Source organism: Schistocerca cancellata, chromosome 2, assembly GCF_023864275.1.
Source record: "Schistocerca cancellata isolate TAMUIC-IGC-003103 chromosome 2, iqSchCanc2.1, whole genome shotgun sequence".
Classification (NCBI taxonomy): Eukaryota; Metazoa; Arthropoda; class Insecta; order Orthoptera; family Acrididae; genus Schistocerca; species Schistocerca cancellata.
This window is the reverse complement of record NC_064627.1, coordinates 909,196,368-909,214,892: the sequence shown is the minus strand read 5'-3', so window position 1 is coordinate 909,214,892 and position 18,525 is coordinate 909,196,368. Positions and strand designations below refer to the sequence as shown.

Sequence of the window (18,525 nt, the reverse complement as noted above, 5' to 3'; positions counted from 1 at the left end):
TCCAGTAATGCTGTCAACCAGGCGAATGTTGGCTACATTGAGCAAGAGGTGGTAATGTTCCAAGAGATCCGCTGCTATAATTACCTCTTCGATGTCCATGATAGTAAAGTGCCAGGTGAATGAGCGGCATAATCCCAAATTCAATTTGATCTGCTGTGTTCCATATATCAAGACGGACAAGTTTTAAACAGAATGCTGTCAGTGGTGATGCATCCCTATTGATTTCTCTGTGGGCGCAATTGACTCCATCAAAATTGATGGCGGAAAGCTGGAGCAGGCATGCTCCGTGGCAAGGAAAAGGCTTATAAGCAGTGCTCTGGACAAGAGGTGGGGGTTGAATAGAGTTGGAGGTTGGTGAGTGGGACACAAAGTGGCGTGAAAAACTCTGGTGCTCACAGTAGCTCTCCATGTGGCAGTCACAAGAGACTGATGTGGATGATGGAACTGAGCAAGCAGTGCAGGCTGAATAAGACACCTCATTTTGACGTGCTGCAATGTGCAGACATTTTGTGGGGTGTGAGGTGTCCAGTAGCAATGTTGGACAGCTGTTTCTATGGTGATCTGGTGCTCTGAACTTTGGAGTACTGTGTTGGCACTCCGAGTCATTAGACATGTTATACAGTGCCTGCAGTGCTTTAATTGCTAGTATTAATCTCACCTCTATTCAAGTGGCTGCTTGTATATGTCTTTACTGGAGGTTTAAAATTGCAAAAGAAGCTCTTTTAGATAGCTGACACATTTCACTGCCAAGTAAAACATTTTTCAAAGAACCATTTTGGTTTGCTGTGCTTGTTGATTGTGCACGTTGGTTTGCTGTATTGCCTCTAGGAATTTAATTTTGTGAATAACTCCAGAAGCTTACAGCTAATCATTTAATAAGGACCCTCCTGCACAATTTTTATGATTTATGGGTATTACCTTGCACTTACCCATTTTGAAAGAGAGCTGATATTCATTACACCAACTGGAAACAATAAATGCATCACTAGTACAGACTATTTTTCCAGATAGTTTACAGCTGGACATTGTGAAACCCTTTACAAGGAAAGGTGACATAAGAGGTATTAATTAGTGATGTTTTTCATTGCTTACATGCTTTTATGGAATTTCCTCTATAAAAATTGAAATCTTGTGGAGTTAATAATGTAGCAAATGTCAGACACACACACTATTTAACCAAAAGAATGAAGATAGCAGGGCTAAATAACACAGCAAAAGGAGGCAGGGTAACTTTTTGGACTTGTTTGAGAAAATTGGAATTTCACAATGTTTCACTTTGGATGGGTTGAAGCATGCACAGATACTCACTTCTGCTGAAGGTCGTCATGATCTGTTGCCTTCTTGACCAATTCAGAGGTAATAGATGTTTCAGAGTTATCACCTTCTTCTTCTTCTTCTTCTTCTTCTTCTTCCTCCTCCTCCTCCTCCTCCTCCTCCTCCTCACCACCATCCACCTCTTCCTTTTTTCGTTCTTCATCTTTCTCTGCTACATATTCCTCTACTGTCTTTTCTTTCTCATGTATTTCATGCCTTTTCTTAAATTTTGTTGCCACAGGGGATGCATTCAATTTGTTATCTTGATCCTTCCCCTTAACCTGGGATATGTAGGGAAGAATATGTAGCTGTTGAATGTATATAGTGTTACTACAAAACAAAAGACAGCACATTTCTGTTTAGGTGTAGATCATATTTTAAACTTAATCTGCATGTAACTATATGGTTTTCGAAAATAAAGCACAACATATATGATCTATACAAGACACATATTAATACATTTTGAATGATTACATAGAATATCTGTTACAAGAGAACACTGTGTGTGTGTGTGTGTGTGTGTGTGTGTGTGTGTGTGTCAAACTTGATGAGTTCTACATGAAATATTACTATTTTGCCTGATCTATAAATTTTGTAACAATGATGTTTTGCATAATGTTCTGTCAAATCAACTAATTATTCACACAAAGTTGTCTGTGTAAGGAGGACTTCATTTAATACACTTGACTGTAACTAATCAGTATTAGCTTCTGTGCACCAGCTGTTAGAAAATGATAACAACATTATGACCACCACAGAAAGCAAAAACCTAACTTAAGAATGTTCAACTACAACTTGTCATTGCCAAGTCTTCTTCAGTAAATATGAAACCAACTGTAAGTACCCTACATGAAAGCAATTTGATAACAAGCCTCCATTAGGCTATTTACAAGATACTGGAATTTAAAGCAAATTTATTAGAAAAATATTGAAACTACAGCTTCATATTACCTCTTTACATTATCAATCAAATTTTAATATTTATCATATCTCTTTGAAGTTGACAAACTCCCTCTATGTAAATTTCTGCTGCCTGTGACTGCAGCCGGCTTGTGACATCATCTTGAAGTTCCTTATCAGAGCAAAAATGTTGGTAACAAAATAACATTAGCATGTGCTTGTACAGGTGGAAATCATTTAGGAACAAGGCCAGGTGATAGGCTAGAATTAAAAAATTCTTTTGTTTGCCACACAAAAAGTGACTGAGCACTACAGACAAAACATGACATTGGTAGTCAAAAAGTTGCATTGCTTGTTTTGAATGGCTCTTCTCAGTTTTCTAAAAATCTCAAGGGAAGTTACTGAATTGATTGACCTTCAATATTCCATAAAAATTACAAACAAGATTCCTTTAGTGTACCAACAAACTGAAGCAATAATCTTTCTGGCTGCCATGGTTTGGCATGGTTTTATTATTATTATTATTATTATTATTATTATTATTATTATTATTATTACGAGGCAGTTTGACGTCTAAATTTGAGCACCCATTTGTCTCTCCATTAGCATTTGAAACCTCATTACTGGCCACGATTCTGTTCAGTGAGCCTTCTCCTAGAGCATCATAACAAAAAATAAAGTCCAGAGAAACAGTAATTTGATACAGTTTGGGATATTCATGAAGAAGGTTTGGAACCCAACAACCCAGAATTTGTGGAACCCTTCTTAGAAGAAGACTTGCACTCATCACCCATGTGACTCGGCATTGTTGTGTTCAAATGTGGCATGTAGAGTTGCTAAATGGAGAGGGGAGGGCAGTACCTAAAACTTCATTAATGTGATAGTTCATATTCACACTGATTTCAATACATACGAGACAAGATCACATGTTCTATCTACTAGCACACCAAAACATCACACTTCAAGTTTGTCTACTGTATCACACAGTAATGTAGGGTGGCAGATTATGGTCATTATGATAGTGTTTAACACAAAATGAACCATCACTGTAGTGAGCATCACATTTTGCCACAAGATACACCAACAATGGCACTCACATGCCAATTGCAGACAGAAGTGTGTTTGACCAATGGAAACCTATGCAATGACAAAAATTTCACAATTCTGCGGTAGCTGGAGTTGTACAATCAATACAGTTTGATCCATCCCCACTGCAGTGCTCCAGTGCCAAGCCACCAATGTGGCAAAAGCTATTTGGTCTGTTACAACTATGTGGACAAGAAAGTGATCATCCAGTGGCTCTGTAACATTACATGGTCCACTATCCATCTGTCACCTCATACAGCCTTCTTCTACGAACTGGTTCTATATGCCCATAGTAGCATGCCCTGTACGGTCAGAGTATAACAGTATACCAAACCCATTTACTGGGGATCTATCATTCTGCCCCAGTAAAACTCACTGATGGTTACATTGGACCCTTTCATTTCAATGAAGTTTCGCAGGAGAGCTTCTGTAAAGTTTGGAAGGTAGGAGACGAGATACTGGCAGAAGTAGAGCTGTGAGTACCGGGCGTGAGTCGTGCTTCGGTAGCTCAGTTGGTAGAGCACTTGCCCGCGAAAGGCAAAGGTCCCGAGTTCGAGTCTCGGTCGGGCACACAGTTTTAATCTGGCAGGAAGTTTCATGTCAGCGCACACTCCGCTGCAGAGTGAAAATCTCATTCTGGAAACATCCCCCAGGCTGTGTCTAAGCCATGTCTCCGCTATATCCTTTCTTTCGGGAGCGTTAGTTCTGCAAGTTTCGTAGGAGAGCTTCTGTAAAGTTTGGAAGGTAGGAGACGAGATACTGGCAGAAGCAGAGCTGTGAGTACCGGGCGTGAGTCGTGCTTAGGTAGCTCAGTTGGTAGAGCACTTGCCCGCGAAAGGCAAAGGTCCCGAGTTCGAGTCTCGGTCGGGCACACAGTTTTAATCTGCCAGGAAGTTTCATGTCAGCGCACACTCCGCTGCAGAGTGAAAATCTCATTCTGGAAACATCCCCCAGGCTGTGGCTAAGCCATGTCTCCGCTATATCCTTTCTTTCGGGAGTGCTAGTTCTGCAAGTTTCGCAGGAGAGCTTCTGTAAAGTTTGGAAGGTAGGAGACGAGATACTGGCAGAAGTAGAGCTGTGAGTACCGGGCGTGAGTCGTGCTTCGGTAGCTCAGTTGGTAGAGCACTTGCCCGCGAAAGGCAAAGGTCCCGAGTTCGAGTCTCGGTCGGGCACACAGTTTTAATCTGCCAGGAAGTTTCAAGAATTTATTGGCTTATACGAGACCCCCCAACACTGAATCACAAAATCTGTTTAGTATTTTAAAAGACTTTTTGCTCATCTTGATTTGTCAATGTATAACTTATGAGGACAGTGTCTCAAATATGAGAGGTAAGTTCAAAGGACTAAAAAAGTTAGTTTTGGGTATACAACCAAAAGCACGATATGTGCACTACACTGCTCACAATTTAGACTCAGCAGTTTTAGACAGTCTCCACCATCTTATGTCTATGAGGAATATTATAGCTTTAGCCAAGAACTTAATAAACACTGTAAGGGAATCCAACAAAAGGATAGGACTTTTCAGAAGCATGCGCCGTGAGAGCGCCAACAACCAAGCTGGTCTACGACCCCTTTACCCGACTCAATGGATTATGCGAGCTTCTAGTATCTTGAGAATATTGAAAAATTTTGAAGAACTTCTAGAGTTTTTTGGAACATTTTCTGCCGATGACAAAATAGAGCATGCAATGAACCCAGTAGAGGATGTCAATGAAAAAATTCAATGCCCTCATGTAAGTGTTGCTGATCTGGAAAAAATATATGAAGGCTTGAGTTGTATATTGAATGGAAGGCGTGATAGTGTTGAACACTTTTGGGAATTGTGTTTAATAGAAAACCTTCACAAGTTGATGATCCTTCGCTTCCACAGAATCAAAGTATACCAAAGAAGTATGAAAACAATGAAGCCAGCTCACCGCACACTTTCAAAACCCCAAAGGAGTACTACAAAGCTATTTACATTGGAGCTTGTGAAACAGTACAACCTTGCATTACTGAGCGGTTTGCTTCAATTGGACTCGCACAGGTCATTGCAGTTGAACAAGGGTGCTTGCTTTTAGTAAACAGAGGAACCAAATTTGGAAAAATCAACTGAGTTTTTAAAAAAAATGACCTAGACATTGAGAGACTGCACTTACACTTGAATATATTAGCCGATATCACTAATAAAAAACAACTGGTCTTAAAAAAAGTGTGTGATGTACAAAAGTACATTACACAAGAGCCTGCAGTTAGAGAAATGTTATGTGAAGTAGTGAAGTGCATTAAGCTTCTCTAAGTAGTTCCAATCATGACAGCAACAGCAGAACAGTCATTTAGAGCCCTTAGATGTCTGAAGTCATGTCTCCAATCAACAATGGGACAGAAGCGATTGAACAACTTGGCTATTCTTCATGCCCACCGAGATGTTTTGGATGAATTGGATATCCGACCAGTCATCAATGACTTCATATTCAGTAATCCAGTCAGATGGTTGACCAAGATGTTTTGGATGAATTGGATATCCAACAGTCATCAACGACTTCATATTCAGTAATCCACTCAGACAGTCGACATTTGCATCTTTCTAAAGACACTCTAGCCCAAATAATGGCGTTTAGAGCAATATTAAAAATCTTTAAGAAATAGGGAATTAAATACACACAAAATGTTAAATTTTCAGTTTTGAAATATTAGTACTAGTTTAGTACTGTATTACTATGTTACTATAAAACTGTATTAGTTATTTTCAAATACTTAAATATTTTTAGGGTGTAAGACCCAATTAAAACCCGCTATTTACATACTTTTTGACTGAAAGTATTAGGCATACTGTATTGACTTCATTAACTGTATTAAAGCATTAACTTTGAGATATTGTTTTTATTTAATGAACCCAGGGCCTTATTCAAATGAAGCTTGAATTAGCTATTTCACTTATTAATCAAAGTTCTATTGCTGTGCGACAGCAATATTTTATGTTTTGTTGTTTTAATGATAGTTTAAGATTTATTTAAATATAATTTCAGTCCTTTGAGAGCTATATATTCACTGCTCTGTAATAGTCTATAAGCACGATTATTAGTGTAAATTAAATTAGATTTTTATGAAAATACTGTGCATATTTATGTTTTGTTTATTTTTTCAAAGCCAAAAAATGTGACAGGCTTGTCAAGTTTTCCGGAGTGAGGAGTTATCGAGAGTCCAGTTTTCGAGGTTTTAATGTTGATCATATGACTCTAAAATACTTTTAAAAACTTTAAAACTCACTATTTTTCATCTAAAATTTAGAAAATTTCTCAGGGCAAGACCCCCAGTATGGGACCCTCTAATATTTTTTATAAGTCAATGCCCCTGGGGGGAATACATCTAAGACTGTAATTTAGTCTTAATTTCAAGATGCTGATGCACTGTTCTACACATATTCTCCAAGTATAGATTCATTTGGGTCATTCTTTTTGGGTACTGCAGTTTCACAGCCATCAGAGTTGTTCAATTGATTCTCAAGATTGATGTTATTGGGACACATTTATATGAGGATACCACTTCATACATGTCATATAGAATACACTAAAACTACAGCCCAATCTGATCTTGTTGAGGGTGCAGTCTTATGTTGGAAGGTTGTAGATTACTAATTCTATACTTGAAATATTAAGTACATTCATAAGGTACAAGCTAGAGTTTCATGGTGGTTGAAGAATGCTAGAAGGGATTCTGTAATAGGTAAACATCTGTTTGTATTTATATTACCATGTAAATAGATACAGATCTCTCTGGAGAGCTGAGACATGAATCCTTAGATCCTGGAAAACTGGAAAATTTTCCAGGCATGTGAGTGGTATTCAAGGTGGAGCTAGATGATGAACTTGATGATGTACTCATATGCTGCTCAGTGGCAGTATTAACATACATTTGAACATCAGACTCATTAGATTTAATTTTATGCATGGACGTTGCATCTAAAAGAGCCTTTTTCATTAACTCCAGTTCGCTAGATTGTTGTTGGAGCTGATTTTCTTGTTGTAAAGATACTTGATGCAACTGGTTAAGACGGGCTTCATATGTGAGAAAATTTATTTTGTCTGAATGCCCTGCAAATAAAAGAAAACATTGTCTTACTGTATGTCACTATTCAAATGCAAGTGAGGTACAAATACATCAAATTTGGAAGTTCATGTGGAAATTTTAAAGTTCATTAAATAATTTTGAAACATCAAAACTAGTATCACTTAAAAAATGAGAAAATCACCAAGATATAGTTACAAAGTAACCTGATCATTCAAATCACTTAATATGACTGTGGAAAATTCATATGGAATGTAACAATGTTATGAAAACGATAGTTGCTACTCAGACACAAATGACCACAGTCTCTGGTGCTGAAGCCATACTGTGTGTGCCAGTGAATGTGGCTTCAGCTGCCAGAGACTGTTGTCATGTGTGTGTGAGTTGCATTTGCGCGAGTGTGTGTGTGTGTGTGTGTGTGTTTTCGTCTATTTTTGACAATGTCCCTGTTGGCCATAAGCTTATTTTGTGACAGTCTTTTTTTGTGCCTATCTGTGACTCAGCATATCCGCTATATGGTGAGCAGCAACTATCTTTTTCATAACATTGTAACATGGTGGGATGTATGTAACAGCCATTAAGTTACAACAGACATGCAGAACTTTGGATATGATTTATATGTCTTACACAAACTACGTATTTACACCAGAAAGATGGCAGGTATGATGTTGGGTTCATTTTCTTACCCCCAGTAAAAATGTCAGGTTTCTTGAGGTATAAAATGAGTTGAAACCACACTGGTATCTTCATTAACATTCAAAACACATTCCAGCCATCAATTACCTTCAGCAATGCATGAAAAAAACCCAGTGATATCATCGAGGTATGAATCTTCTTAGGTCTGTGTTAGATACTCACTTTTGATGCATAGTGACTCATTATCTTGCCTTCCTCATTAAATAGTTTGAGGCACCAAATTCATTTGCAGTCTTTCAAATTCTCCAAAATTTTGGAAAAAGTGTCAGCATTTGGATCTTATGGTGGTAGACCTAAATTTCCATTTTAGTTACATTATAATTTCAATTTCCACATTTGTTTCATCCTCAGCATTTTCTCATATTTACTCTGGAATACTTCTAACATTTCCTTGAAATTTTTCTGAGCATATGTTTTCTGTCTCTTCTTTTCCACCAACCACTTTCCAAGGGATAGAAGATTAGCATTTAATGCATTTAAATTGATACCTTAGGCTACAGATGTGTCTGCATGATCCATTCTCAGCTAAGTGCCTTTTTCACAGAACATAAACTGCTTGTAGATTCACAGCATGGCTTCAGAAAAGAGCTAAGTACAACCACAGCAGTTACTCAGTTCATCCATGAAGTTTACTATCTGTTGGACCAGAAGATGCAGACTGCAGGTATATTTGTGGACCTGACAAGAGCATTTGATATGGTAAACCATAGGGTACTTCTAAAAAAGGTAAAATCTTATACTATTGGGGATCAAGCCATGAATCTTCTAACCACATACCTGCTGAATCGTAAGCAAAGCACTAAATTGTCATACAAGCTACATAATAAAATCATGAACTCCCACCACCAGTGAACCGGTATAACAAGGTGTATAACAAGGTGTACCACAGGGCTCAATCCTTGGACCCTTTCTCTTCCTTACATATATTAACGACATTGCACAAACCATTAACTCCTATATTGTAAGCCATGCAGATGACACGTCAATCTTATTCTATGGGAGGGAATCTAATGAGCCAGTATCTCTTGCTACTAGTGGTGTAACAGAAGTAACAAAATACCTCAATTATCAGGGACTCAAGGTAAGTGTCACCAAATCTCAACTACTGATATTTAAAACAGGCAGTTCTCACCACAACAATATGAATAGTGTGTGTAATATCTCTGCAACAGAAAATGGTAACTGTAAATTCCTGGGTGTGTATGTTGATGAAAATTTGCAGTGGACATACCACATTAATTTCATATGTGGAAAAGTCAGTAGTGCCATATATCTCCACAGCTAGTTCGCAAAGATAGTTCCTAGCCAAGCACTGAAATTAGTATATTATGGAACACTTTAGCCCTTTCTCAAATATAGAATTGAACTAAGGGGCTGTGCAGCTGATGTACATTTGAAAAGAATACTGCTACTACAGAAAAGAGCAATAAGACATATACATGGGATGGGACATAGAGATTCATGTCGTGAAGTGTTTGTGCAGTACAAATATCTGACAATATATTCTCTGTACATCTTCAAAATAGTTGTATTTTTTATAAGTCAACCAACAGAAGCTATCAAGGGTAGTGATGTACATGATTTCAACACTAAAACAAAGTGTATCGATTTCTGTAACAGAACAACGTTAAAGATGACTGATAGAAGTCCACATATCAGTGGTTTGATTTGGTATAACAAGCTACCAAACGCTCTAAGAACGTACACGGGAAATGTTTTTAAAACAAAATTAAAATCTTTTCTAATAGAAAAATGTTTATATTCTTTCAACGGATTTTAAGATAGTGATTGTAACATGAGGCATTAGCATTTTAGTTGTAATGTGATGAATGTAAAAAATAGACATAAGAAGCAACAGCTACAATATAGTGTATTTTAAAAGTGTAAATATAACCATAGTATTAAGTCTGACATTTGCAAAAGCCATCATTACAATGGCTCCACACAAAGAAAATGTAAATAAATAAATCTGAGGCAGCATGTTTGTGATTCCTACCTGTTTCAGTCTAGTTGGTTCAGACAAAGGCCCCTCTTTTCATGTCAATCATTTCCTACATATATCACATATTTTGTGGTCTGTCGTTATGTCACTGATAATATCAATCATCCTCATTTGCATTTAGTATATTACAATTGACTGCTAATGGCCTGTTCATATTGTTACCTTACTGTGAACTGTTATAACACCATTTTTTTAACAGTTTTTCAGTACTTTATGTCATTCTGTTACAGTTTGCATTCAATTGGTATTGCTTTATTGTATCACATTTCTGTAGATATTAATTTATATCTTCTGTTCCAAATGCCATCTCACCTTGATTTTTTACTATGTTATGCAATGTACCATAAAGAAGCAAATACATTTTTTTCAGAAATTCTGAAGGTGACATGTTTTGAGATATTCAAGGTAAAAGGTCAAGGTCACTGACCTTAATTACATACATTAATGAATATGGCCATGTTGGATGTCATCTGAAAGCTTGTTATTAATCCTTTCCTAAATTATCTGTTTCACAGTTATATCTCTATTAGAATAGATGTTAAAGCTATTTTTGTCAGCAATGTTTGTCAAATTTTTTGCACATTTTTAGAACTTTGGGCAGCTATATTTTTGTTTTGCTTGTGCTACAATTTTGAAATTTGGCATTTTCACTCTCTTGACATGTGCAATGAACACATCAAATTTGAGGAAATTTGGACTTGATTGAGTCAAAAATGGTACTTTTCTGTATTGATCTTTCATGGAATGACTCACAAGTATGTACACTTATTCACTTGTATAAGGGACTTTCTTTTATTTGTTGAAATCCTTACCAATACAACAACAAAAAGTCTCATATCCTCTTAGTATCCAGAAGATATGGCCAGACATCAATGTAACTTTGTGCACGTGCACACCATTGGGAGTATATAAACGATTAGAGCTGCAATTCTCTGTAACAGGTGGAATGGCCACCAAAGTGTGTTACTGTTGTTCACACTTAGTTTTGTTATTAATCTCAGTAGACTATATAAGGGGCATGAAGAGTCATATCTTGAGTAATCATTGTGTGCTGACTTGTTTTCTCTCTGGCACTTTTGAAATCACTCCACAGCCATTGATTCAGTAGTTCCTCTGCTGTTTCACCTACCATGCATTCACTGCTATCGAGAGGCACTGCTGATGCCTGGAGTGTTCAAGAGGACGGAGTGCTTTCTGGGAGGCTCTGAGTTGCTTGCTGTCAATGATTACAAAAAGAATATTGTTTAAGGACTCTAAGCGTATATGTCGAGTTTTTGGTGTTTGCCGTAGTCCTGGTATTCTATTTGGTTCAGCAGAACATGGTTGTAATTCGGATGCCTCGAGATGGTAAAAGGTGTCATTGCTTGTATAGATTAACCACTGCTGATTGGTATGTTTAGTTGCTTGGTCACAGTGAGGGTATGGGCCAGTGTAACTGCCAATAGAGTGGTGCTGTTGGTTCCAAGTGTTCGCTGCCTTGTTTGCAGATCGTTACACTATTATCGGCAAAGTTGTTAATGGTATTTTTAATTTACTGAGTTATGACTCAGTCACCATTCACATCAGTTTACATGAAGGTAAGCAGCAGCCGGCACACAGCCATTGCTGCTGTATATTTCAGTAAAACTCGATAGCAACAACAATGTCAGTTTGTGTCAAATAGTTTTTCCTTGCTACAGTGTGTTGATTAATGCTTAATTCATGTAGTTGAGAATCCGAGCCGAGTGTAGCTGTGTTTGTGAACACCTACAAGTTAAAATGGCTTTATGCTTTTGACTTCCTTAATCTGGTCATTTTCTGCAATTGATTATTTGACTAAGTATTTTGCGGAGTGTTGTCAATTGATCTATGTCTGGTTATGCACCAGCAAACCTTGTAATGAGGAAGGAATGCTGTGGATCTGAATTATGTTGTTGGATGGTCAGGCAATTCCGGGAGTAGAATCATGTTTTGAAATGATTTCATTCTGGCCATTTTTTTTATTTAATGGTATGGCTAGGGCCCCCCCGTCAGGCAGACCGTTCGCCGGGTGGCGGTCTTTCAACTTGCTGCCACTTCGGCTACCTGCAGTCAATGAGGGTGATAGGATGATGATGGGAACAGCACAACATCCAGTCCCTGGGCAGAGAAAATTCCCCGACCCAGCCGGGAATCAAACCCGGGCCCAGAGGATTGACAATCCGTCACGCTGACCATTCAGCTACTGGAGGCAGACATTCTGGCCATGACTGAGTGTCGTACACAGTCTTTATTGACTAAAAAGGATCTTGTGGAAATTATTCTGTGTGGTACCTTATCGAGAAGTAGTTGTAAAATTCCTTGGTTAATCTAGTAGTGGTGAACCACTGTAGTTATCTATTTCATTTAAGTTATTGATTTGACTGTAATTATTGATCTGGGTGCAGTTGCACCGCCTGATGGTTAACCCATACAACATAGCTAGTCTGATTATTCACGGCATGCACAGTGGACTGGCACCATACACCTGAAAACGTGTTGTTGTGAGATGTATTTAGTCAAGGCAGCAAAGCCAACCTGTTATCCAGTGGGTCTGCTGTGTGGCCACATTGCACTGACAGAGTGTAGTGTGTCAATTGAGAGATTCTGTGCACCCCTTCTGAAGTTACCATTATCACCTTGATGTTTTGTTATACTCCTATTTTAAAATCACATTGCACTGGCAGTGTGTAGTGTGTTCATTGAGAAATTCTGCACACCCATTCTGAAGTTAACATTATCACCTTGATGTTTTGTTACACTCCTATTTTAAAATACACCTAGCAGGTATATTTGGACAGTATTTCAGTAGAGTTGCATATTTAATTGCTTCTTAGGGGCCTTTGTAACTAGTTTGCTTTGGTTATTTTTAAGGTTGTCTAATAACTGACAATTACATAATTATTTTCAAAATTTCATTGGTAAAGTCTTATTCCAGCTTTAAAATGACTAGTTTTAGTTAAATTTATTGCTGAGATATGATGAGCTAGTTGTATCTGTAATTTTAAGGGCCACTCTTAAATAATACTCTTGGTTATACTGATTATTAGATTTAAGATGGGTTGCATAGTTCTCGTTATGCGCACACAAAGCAACTGTTTTGACTGAAGGAATGATTTCATTAAATATCCTCAGCTTTGAATGGGAGTGCATTCAAGGGCAAATTAAATTGCTCTTAAAGGATTTTCTTTAATGTCATATTGGTCATCAGGGTCTGTACTAAGCTATCACCAATGCTGCTGTAGTGATTTATGGTGATCGTTTCAGGCTCTACCAGGGCACTACATTGGAAATTCTGCTGTGCATGAGCCTCTGCAACCAGGTGGTGAAGATGCCTCCATGCAGCCTGAGTAACAAGTGGACATAATGTGCCAGTCACCGTTGAGAGCTTCAGCTCTTCTGTCTCAATCTTTAATTAATAAAATCAGGATCCAATTAACCTCATCAGAATTAATATCCAGCCCTCCACTCCCACTGTGTGATCATATCCCGGTTCAACTGTGAAAGACATGGAGATGCTGCACATCCATGTAAGATAGTGTCATCACACCTGATACTAGTTTGAAAGAGGCCACATTGTGGGTCTCCATTTAGTCAGCTGGATGAATAGTGCAATATCCAGATTTGATGGTCATTTGGATGTGACAGTGACCCAATGTTGTAATGCATGAGTGCAGGCCTACTCATCATCAGCAGACTCATACTGACAAGTTCTTGGTAAATTTGCATCAATTTTGTAATCACTGAAATAACATCACATACCCTCTTCAATGGTGAAGTTTCATTCTGTTTTCTCCTCCTCTTCTGGGTGCTTTTTTTCCAGGCAGTGGAGATACAGCTTAACCTCCTAGGGAACCAATGATCAGAATATCCACACAGACTTAAAAAAAAGTCGACCTGTCTGGCATAGTGGTAATTTTGTTTACAGGCCATTGTGTAGAGTTTTGCATAAAATTCAGAGAACAATGTTAGGTAACTGAACATCATCACTTTCATACAACTCAAAAAAAAATTTAAGCAGGAACCAGGATTGTTATCTCTTCCATATTTAATTGGTGTTTGGTGTGACATCTCATGGCAATGACTGGAGCTAATCATGATTTTATTAATATGTTTACAAACAATGTGAACATTGTATGCAAAGTGTGTGTGTGTGTGTGTGTGTGTGTGTGTGTGTGTGTGTGTGTGTGTGCGTGCACGCATGTGCGAGAGAGAGAGAGAGAGAGAGAGAGAGAGAGAGAGAGAGAGAGAGAGAGGGGGGGGGGAGACTGTTTAATTTATAGCATATCATATCATGTATTGGAGGCTGGGTGAGTGGATTATGCCTGAGAACCACAAATAAGATAAAATAAAAATGAAAAAAATCATGCTCGATCTAAATGTTTAGCATATGACAACACTCCCCTCGTAAAACTTGGTAAGCATTAATTCATTGTTCAGACTCATTGCTGCAATTCTTTGTCATGTATGTTTTGTGATAGACTTTTTCACTTTGCCACATAAAGAACTGAGTCCACATTCAGGTTTGATTCAAGGAAATCAGAAAGCTGAAAGCTTAGTCATCTGCTGCACCACTGAAAACACTTCCTTTATGAAAATAAAGCAAAGTAGCATCACAAAAGTTTTACTTTTTCCATAAAAAATTAAAAACCATAAATTTTGGATTCATGTGTATTTCACCATGCAATTGTTCTCATATGATAGCTTATAATGCTTTAAGATTAAGTAATTCACTGCCCACTGTTCAAAAAATGTGCAGTGAATTGGGTGTGCAAAGTGTGATTGCTAATCTAAGAGAATTATAAATCAACAGTCTGAAATTGTCACCTTTTTTCGAAATGCATCCTCCAACAATACATAGAAATTTTTCAAAATCTTCTGTAGTAAACCACAAGGAATTTCTGAATCCCATTATAACCTCTATATTTGAGGTGTCGAGAATATCATGCCCATGTCTGTTTCTTCTTTAAACAGATCATGAATCCACCAACATTTATGAGCAATGCTGCTACTTTTTGGTTGCTGCACTTTAGGTTATAAAGTACACTGCTGTTCATAAAATATAGCTTTTTTTTTTTTTAAAAAAAAAAGTAAGGTCATAAAATGCTTATAATTTGTTCTCGCTAGTGGAGATTTGTTTACTGGTCTTATGCATAACTTCACAGCATCCAAACAGCTAATATCTGAATATGTTAAGGTATGTCCACACTGATTGCACAGAGTCGAACATATTCTGCCTGTTGTTGGTACTTCAAAGGGAGTGGAGCATTTGCTGGTTTTCAGTTAGGCTGGAGCTGCACAGAGCTGTGCTTACAAGGAGTTCTGACAGTCACTGTTGAATCAGCAAGGGCAACATTTTAAAACCAGCAATGTACTTTTATTCATCTTAGCCCCAATCAATTTGCATAAAATATGTATAAATAATATACACAAACTTTCCTTGAGAATCAGTCTATCTGCTAGTAAAAAATGTATTAAAATCCCTACAGTAGTTTCTGAGATTAGCCTGAACATACAGACAGAAACTGTGGTAGGGGATTTTAATTTAAATATGTATGTATGGATGGAAGTAGCAAGAGAATTCACTGGACTACGTTGTTTACAGCTATGGAACTCTTGATAGATCCATGTGAATATATTTTGCAAGCAGTTATCCACAGAAAGAAAAGCATTGTTCAGTATCCGCTGAACACGTCTCCTCTACAGATGAGCATTGAACAGATCCAGCCACCACAACAAAAACAAAAACCCAGATTAGTTTACTACATAAGGGAATTAAAAAACAACCAACTTCCACAACTGACCAAAAATAATGGAGAAACACCCTAAAAATTATCTGTTAGAAAAGAATTTTTGTAATAATATTGTGAAATGGGAAGTTGTCATTCAACATACAGCGAAGATGCTGAGCCACACATAGGCACAATACAAAACCTGTCCCAAATATAGTTTTCGGTCAGTAAGGCCCTCGTTAGAATTAGACGGCAAACACACACATACACACTCACGCATACACAACTCACACACACGACTGCAGTCTCAGGCAACTGAGGCCACACTGCAAGTAGTAGCACTGGTGCATGATGGGAGTGGCGACTGGTTGGAAGTAAGGAGGAGGCTGGGGTGGGGAGAGGGAGGGACAGTAGGGTAGGCATGGCAGACAGTGACATGCTGTTGGGGAGCACGGAAGAATGAGCTGGAAAGAGGGTAGAGCAGCTACATGCGGTTGGGAGGTTACACAGAGGGAGCAGAGAGGTGGGGAGGTGGGGGTGAGGGATAGCAGAAAAGGAGAGAAGTAAAAAGACTGGGTGTGAGGGAGGAATGAGGACTGTGTAGTGCTGGAATGGGAACGGAGAAGGGGCTGGGTGGGAGAGGACAATGACTAAGGAAAGGTTGAGACCAGAAGGTTCAAAATGTTCAAATGTTCAAATCTTATGGGGCTTCACTGCTAAGGTCATCAGTCCCTAAGCTTGCACACTACTTAACCTAAATTATCCTAAGGACAAACACACACACCCCTGCCCGAGGGAGTACTCGAACCTCCGCTGGGACCAGCCACACAGTCCATGACTGTAGCACCTTACACCACTCGGCTAATCCCGCGTGGCAGACCAGAAGGTTTATGGGAACGTAGGATATATTGCACGGAAAGTCCCCCACCTGTGCAATTCAGAAAAGCTAGTGTGGTGGGAAGGATCCATATGGCACAGGTTGTGAAGAGTCATTGAAATGAAGGATGTATGTTTGGCAGCGTGCTCAGCAACAGGGAGGTCCACTTGTTTCTTGGCCACAGTTTGTCGGTGGCCATTCATGCGGACAGACAGCTTGTTGATTGTCATGCCCACATAGAATGCAGCACATTGGTTGCAGCTTAGTTTTAGCATCACATGACTGGCCTAACAGGTAGCCCTCCCTTTGATGGCATACGTGATGTTTGTGACTGGACTGCAGTAGGTGGTGGTGGGAGGATGTATAGGACAGGTCTTGCACCTAGGTCTTATACAGGGGTATGAGCCATGAGGTAAGGACTTGGGAGCAGGGGTTGTGATGATTAAGTTTGGTTTGTGGGGCGCTCAACAGTGCAGTCATCAGCGCCCATACAAAGTCCCAATTTTTACACAGTCCATTTTCTTTTCACAATCCAATCTAGTCACTCTCACAAACGATGATGATGAAGATATGATGAGGACAACACAAACATCCAGTCCCCAGGCAGAGAAAATTGCCAACTCATCAAGCAGGGGTTGTGTAGGGATGTATGACTGTATTGTATAGATTCAGTGGATGGCGGAATACCACTGTGGGAGGGGTGGGAAGGATAGTAGGCAGGACATTTCTCATTTCAGGGCACAATGAGAGGTAGTCAAAACCCTGGCAGAGAATGTAATTCAGTTGCTCCAGTCCTCAGTGGCAGTGGGTTATGAGGGGAATGCTCCTCTGTGGCCATACAGTGGGACTTGGTGAGGTGGTGGGAGACCGGAAAGATAAGGCATGGGAGATTTGTTTTTGTACAAGGTTGGGAGGATAATTACTGTTTCTAAAGGCGTCAGTGAGACCTCAGTATATTTCAAAATGGACCACTCGTCGCTGCAGATGCAAGGACCATGGGTGGCTAGGCTGTATGGATGGGACTTCTTGGTATGGAATGGGTGGCAGCTATCAAAGTGGACACACAGAATCCAGAACCTAAACAGACCTGAAACACAATCATGAACCTTTCTAGCAGAAGCCTTAGCCCCACAGAAATATCAGTCCTTTCCAAAGATTGCACTTTTTGCCCCACTCCCAAATTCAATCCCTTTACACTAACATCCCTAATGGCCATGGCCTTACTACTACTGAACACTGCCTTTCCCAATGCCTGACAGATTCCAAACCATCTACTTCCTTCCTAGTCACCATGACCAGCTATATCCTCAACCACAATTACTTCTCCTTTGAAGGCATTAACTAGAAACAACTCCACAGTAGGGATAAAGGCACCAGCATGGCACCAACCTATGCCAACCCATTCATGAGCCATCTAGAGGAATCATTCCTAAACATCCAGATCCTAAACCCCTCACCTGGTTCAGATTCACTGATGACATCTTCGTGATTTGGATTGAGGATGAGGACACATTACTCACATTCCTCCAGAACCTCAACAACCTTCCCTCCATTTACCTCACCTGGTCCAACTCAACCTAACAAACCACCTTCCTACATGTTGACCTCCACCTGAAAGATAGCTACATCAGTACCTCAATCCATATTATACATACTAACCACCAACAATACCTCCACTCTGACAGCCGCTACCCATTCCGTAGCAAGAAGTCCCTTCCATACAGCCTAGCCACATCTGCAGTGACAAGCGGTCTCTCTCGAAATACACTGAGGGTCTCACTAAAGCCTTCACAAACTGTAATTATCCTCCCAACCTTCTACAAAAACAAATCTCCTGTGGCTTATCTTTCCAGTCCCCCACCACCTCACAAAGT

General features: G+C 39.1%; 1 protein-coding gene across 2 annotated transcripts in view; it reads right to left on the bottom strand.

Moving 5' to 3' along the window:
* Positions 1-18,525, bottom strand: part of LOC126162842 (cilium assembly protein DZIP1-like) — a 289,744-nt gene that overhangs the window by 152,959 nt on the left and 118,260 nt on the right. For both annotated transcript variants that reach the window (XM_049919606.1, XM_049919605.1), the window contains exons 8-9: positions 7,033-7,373; positions 1,309-1,595 (exon numbers count right to left, since the gene is read on the bottom strand). In XM_049919606.1, the coding sequence (XP_049775563.1) occupies positions 1,309-1,595; positions 7,033-7,373 (628 nt within the window). The remainder of the gene's footprint in view (positions 1-1,308; positions 1,596-7,032; positions 7,374-18,525) is intronic.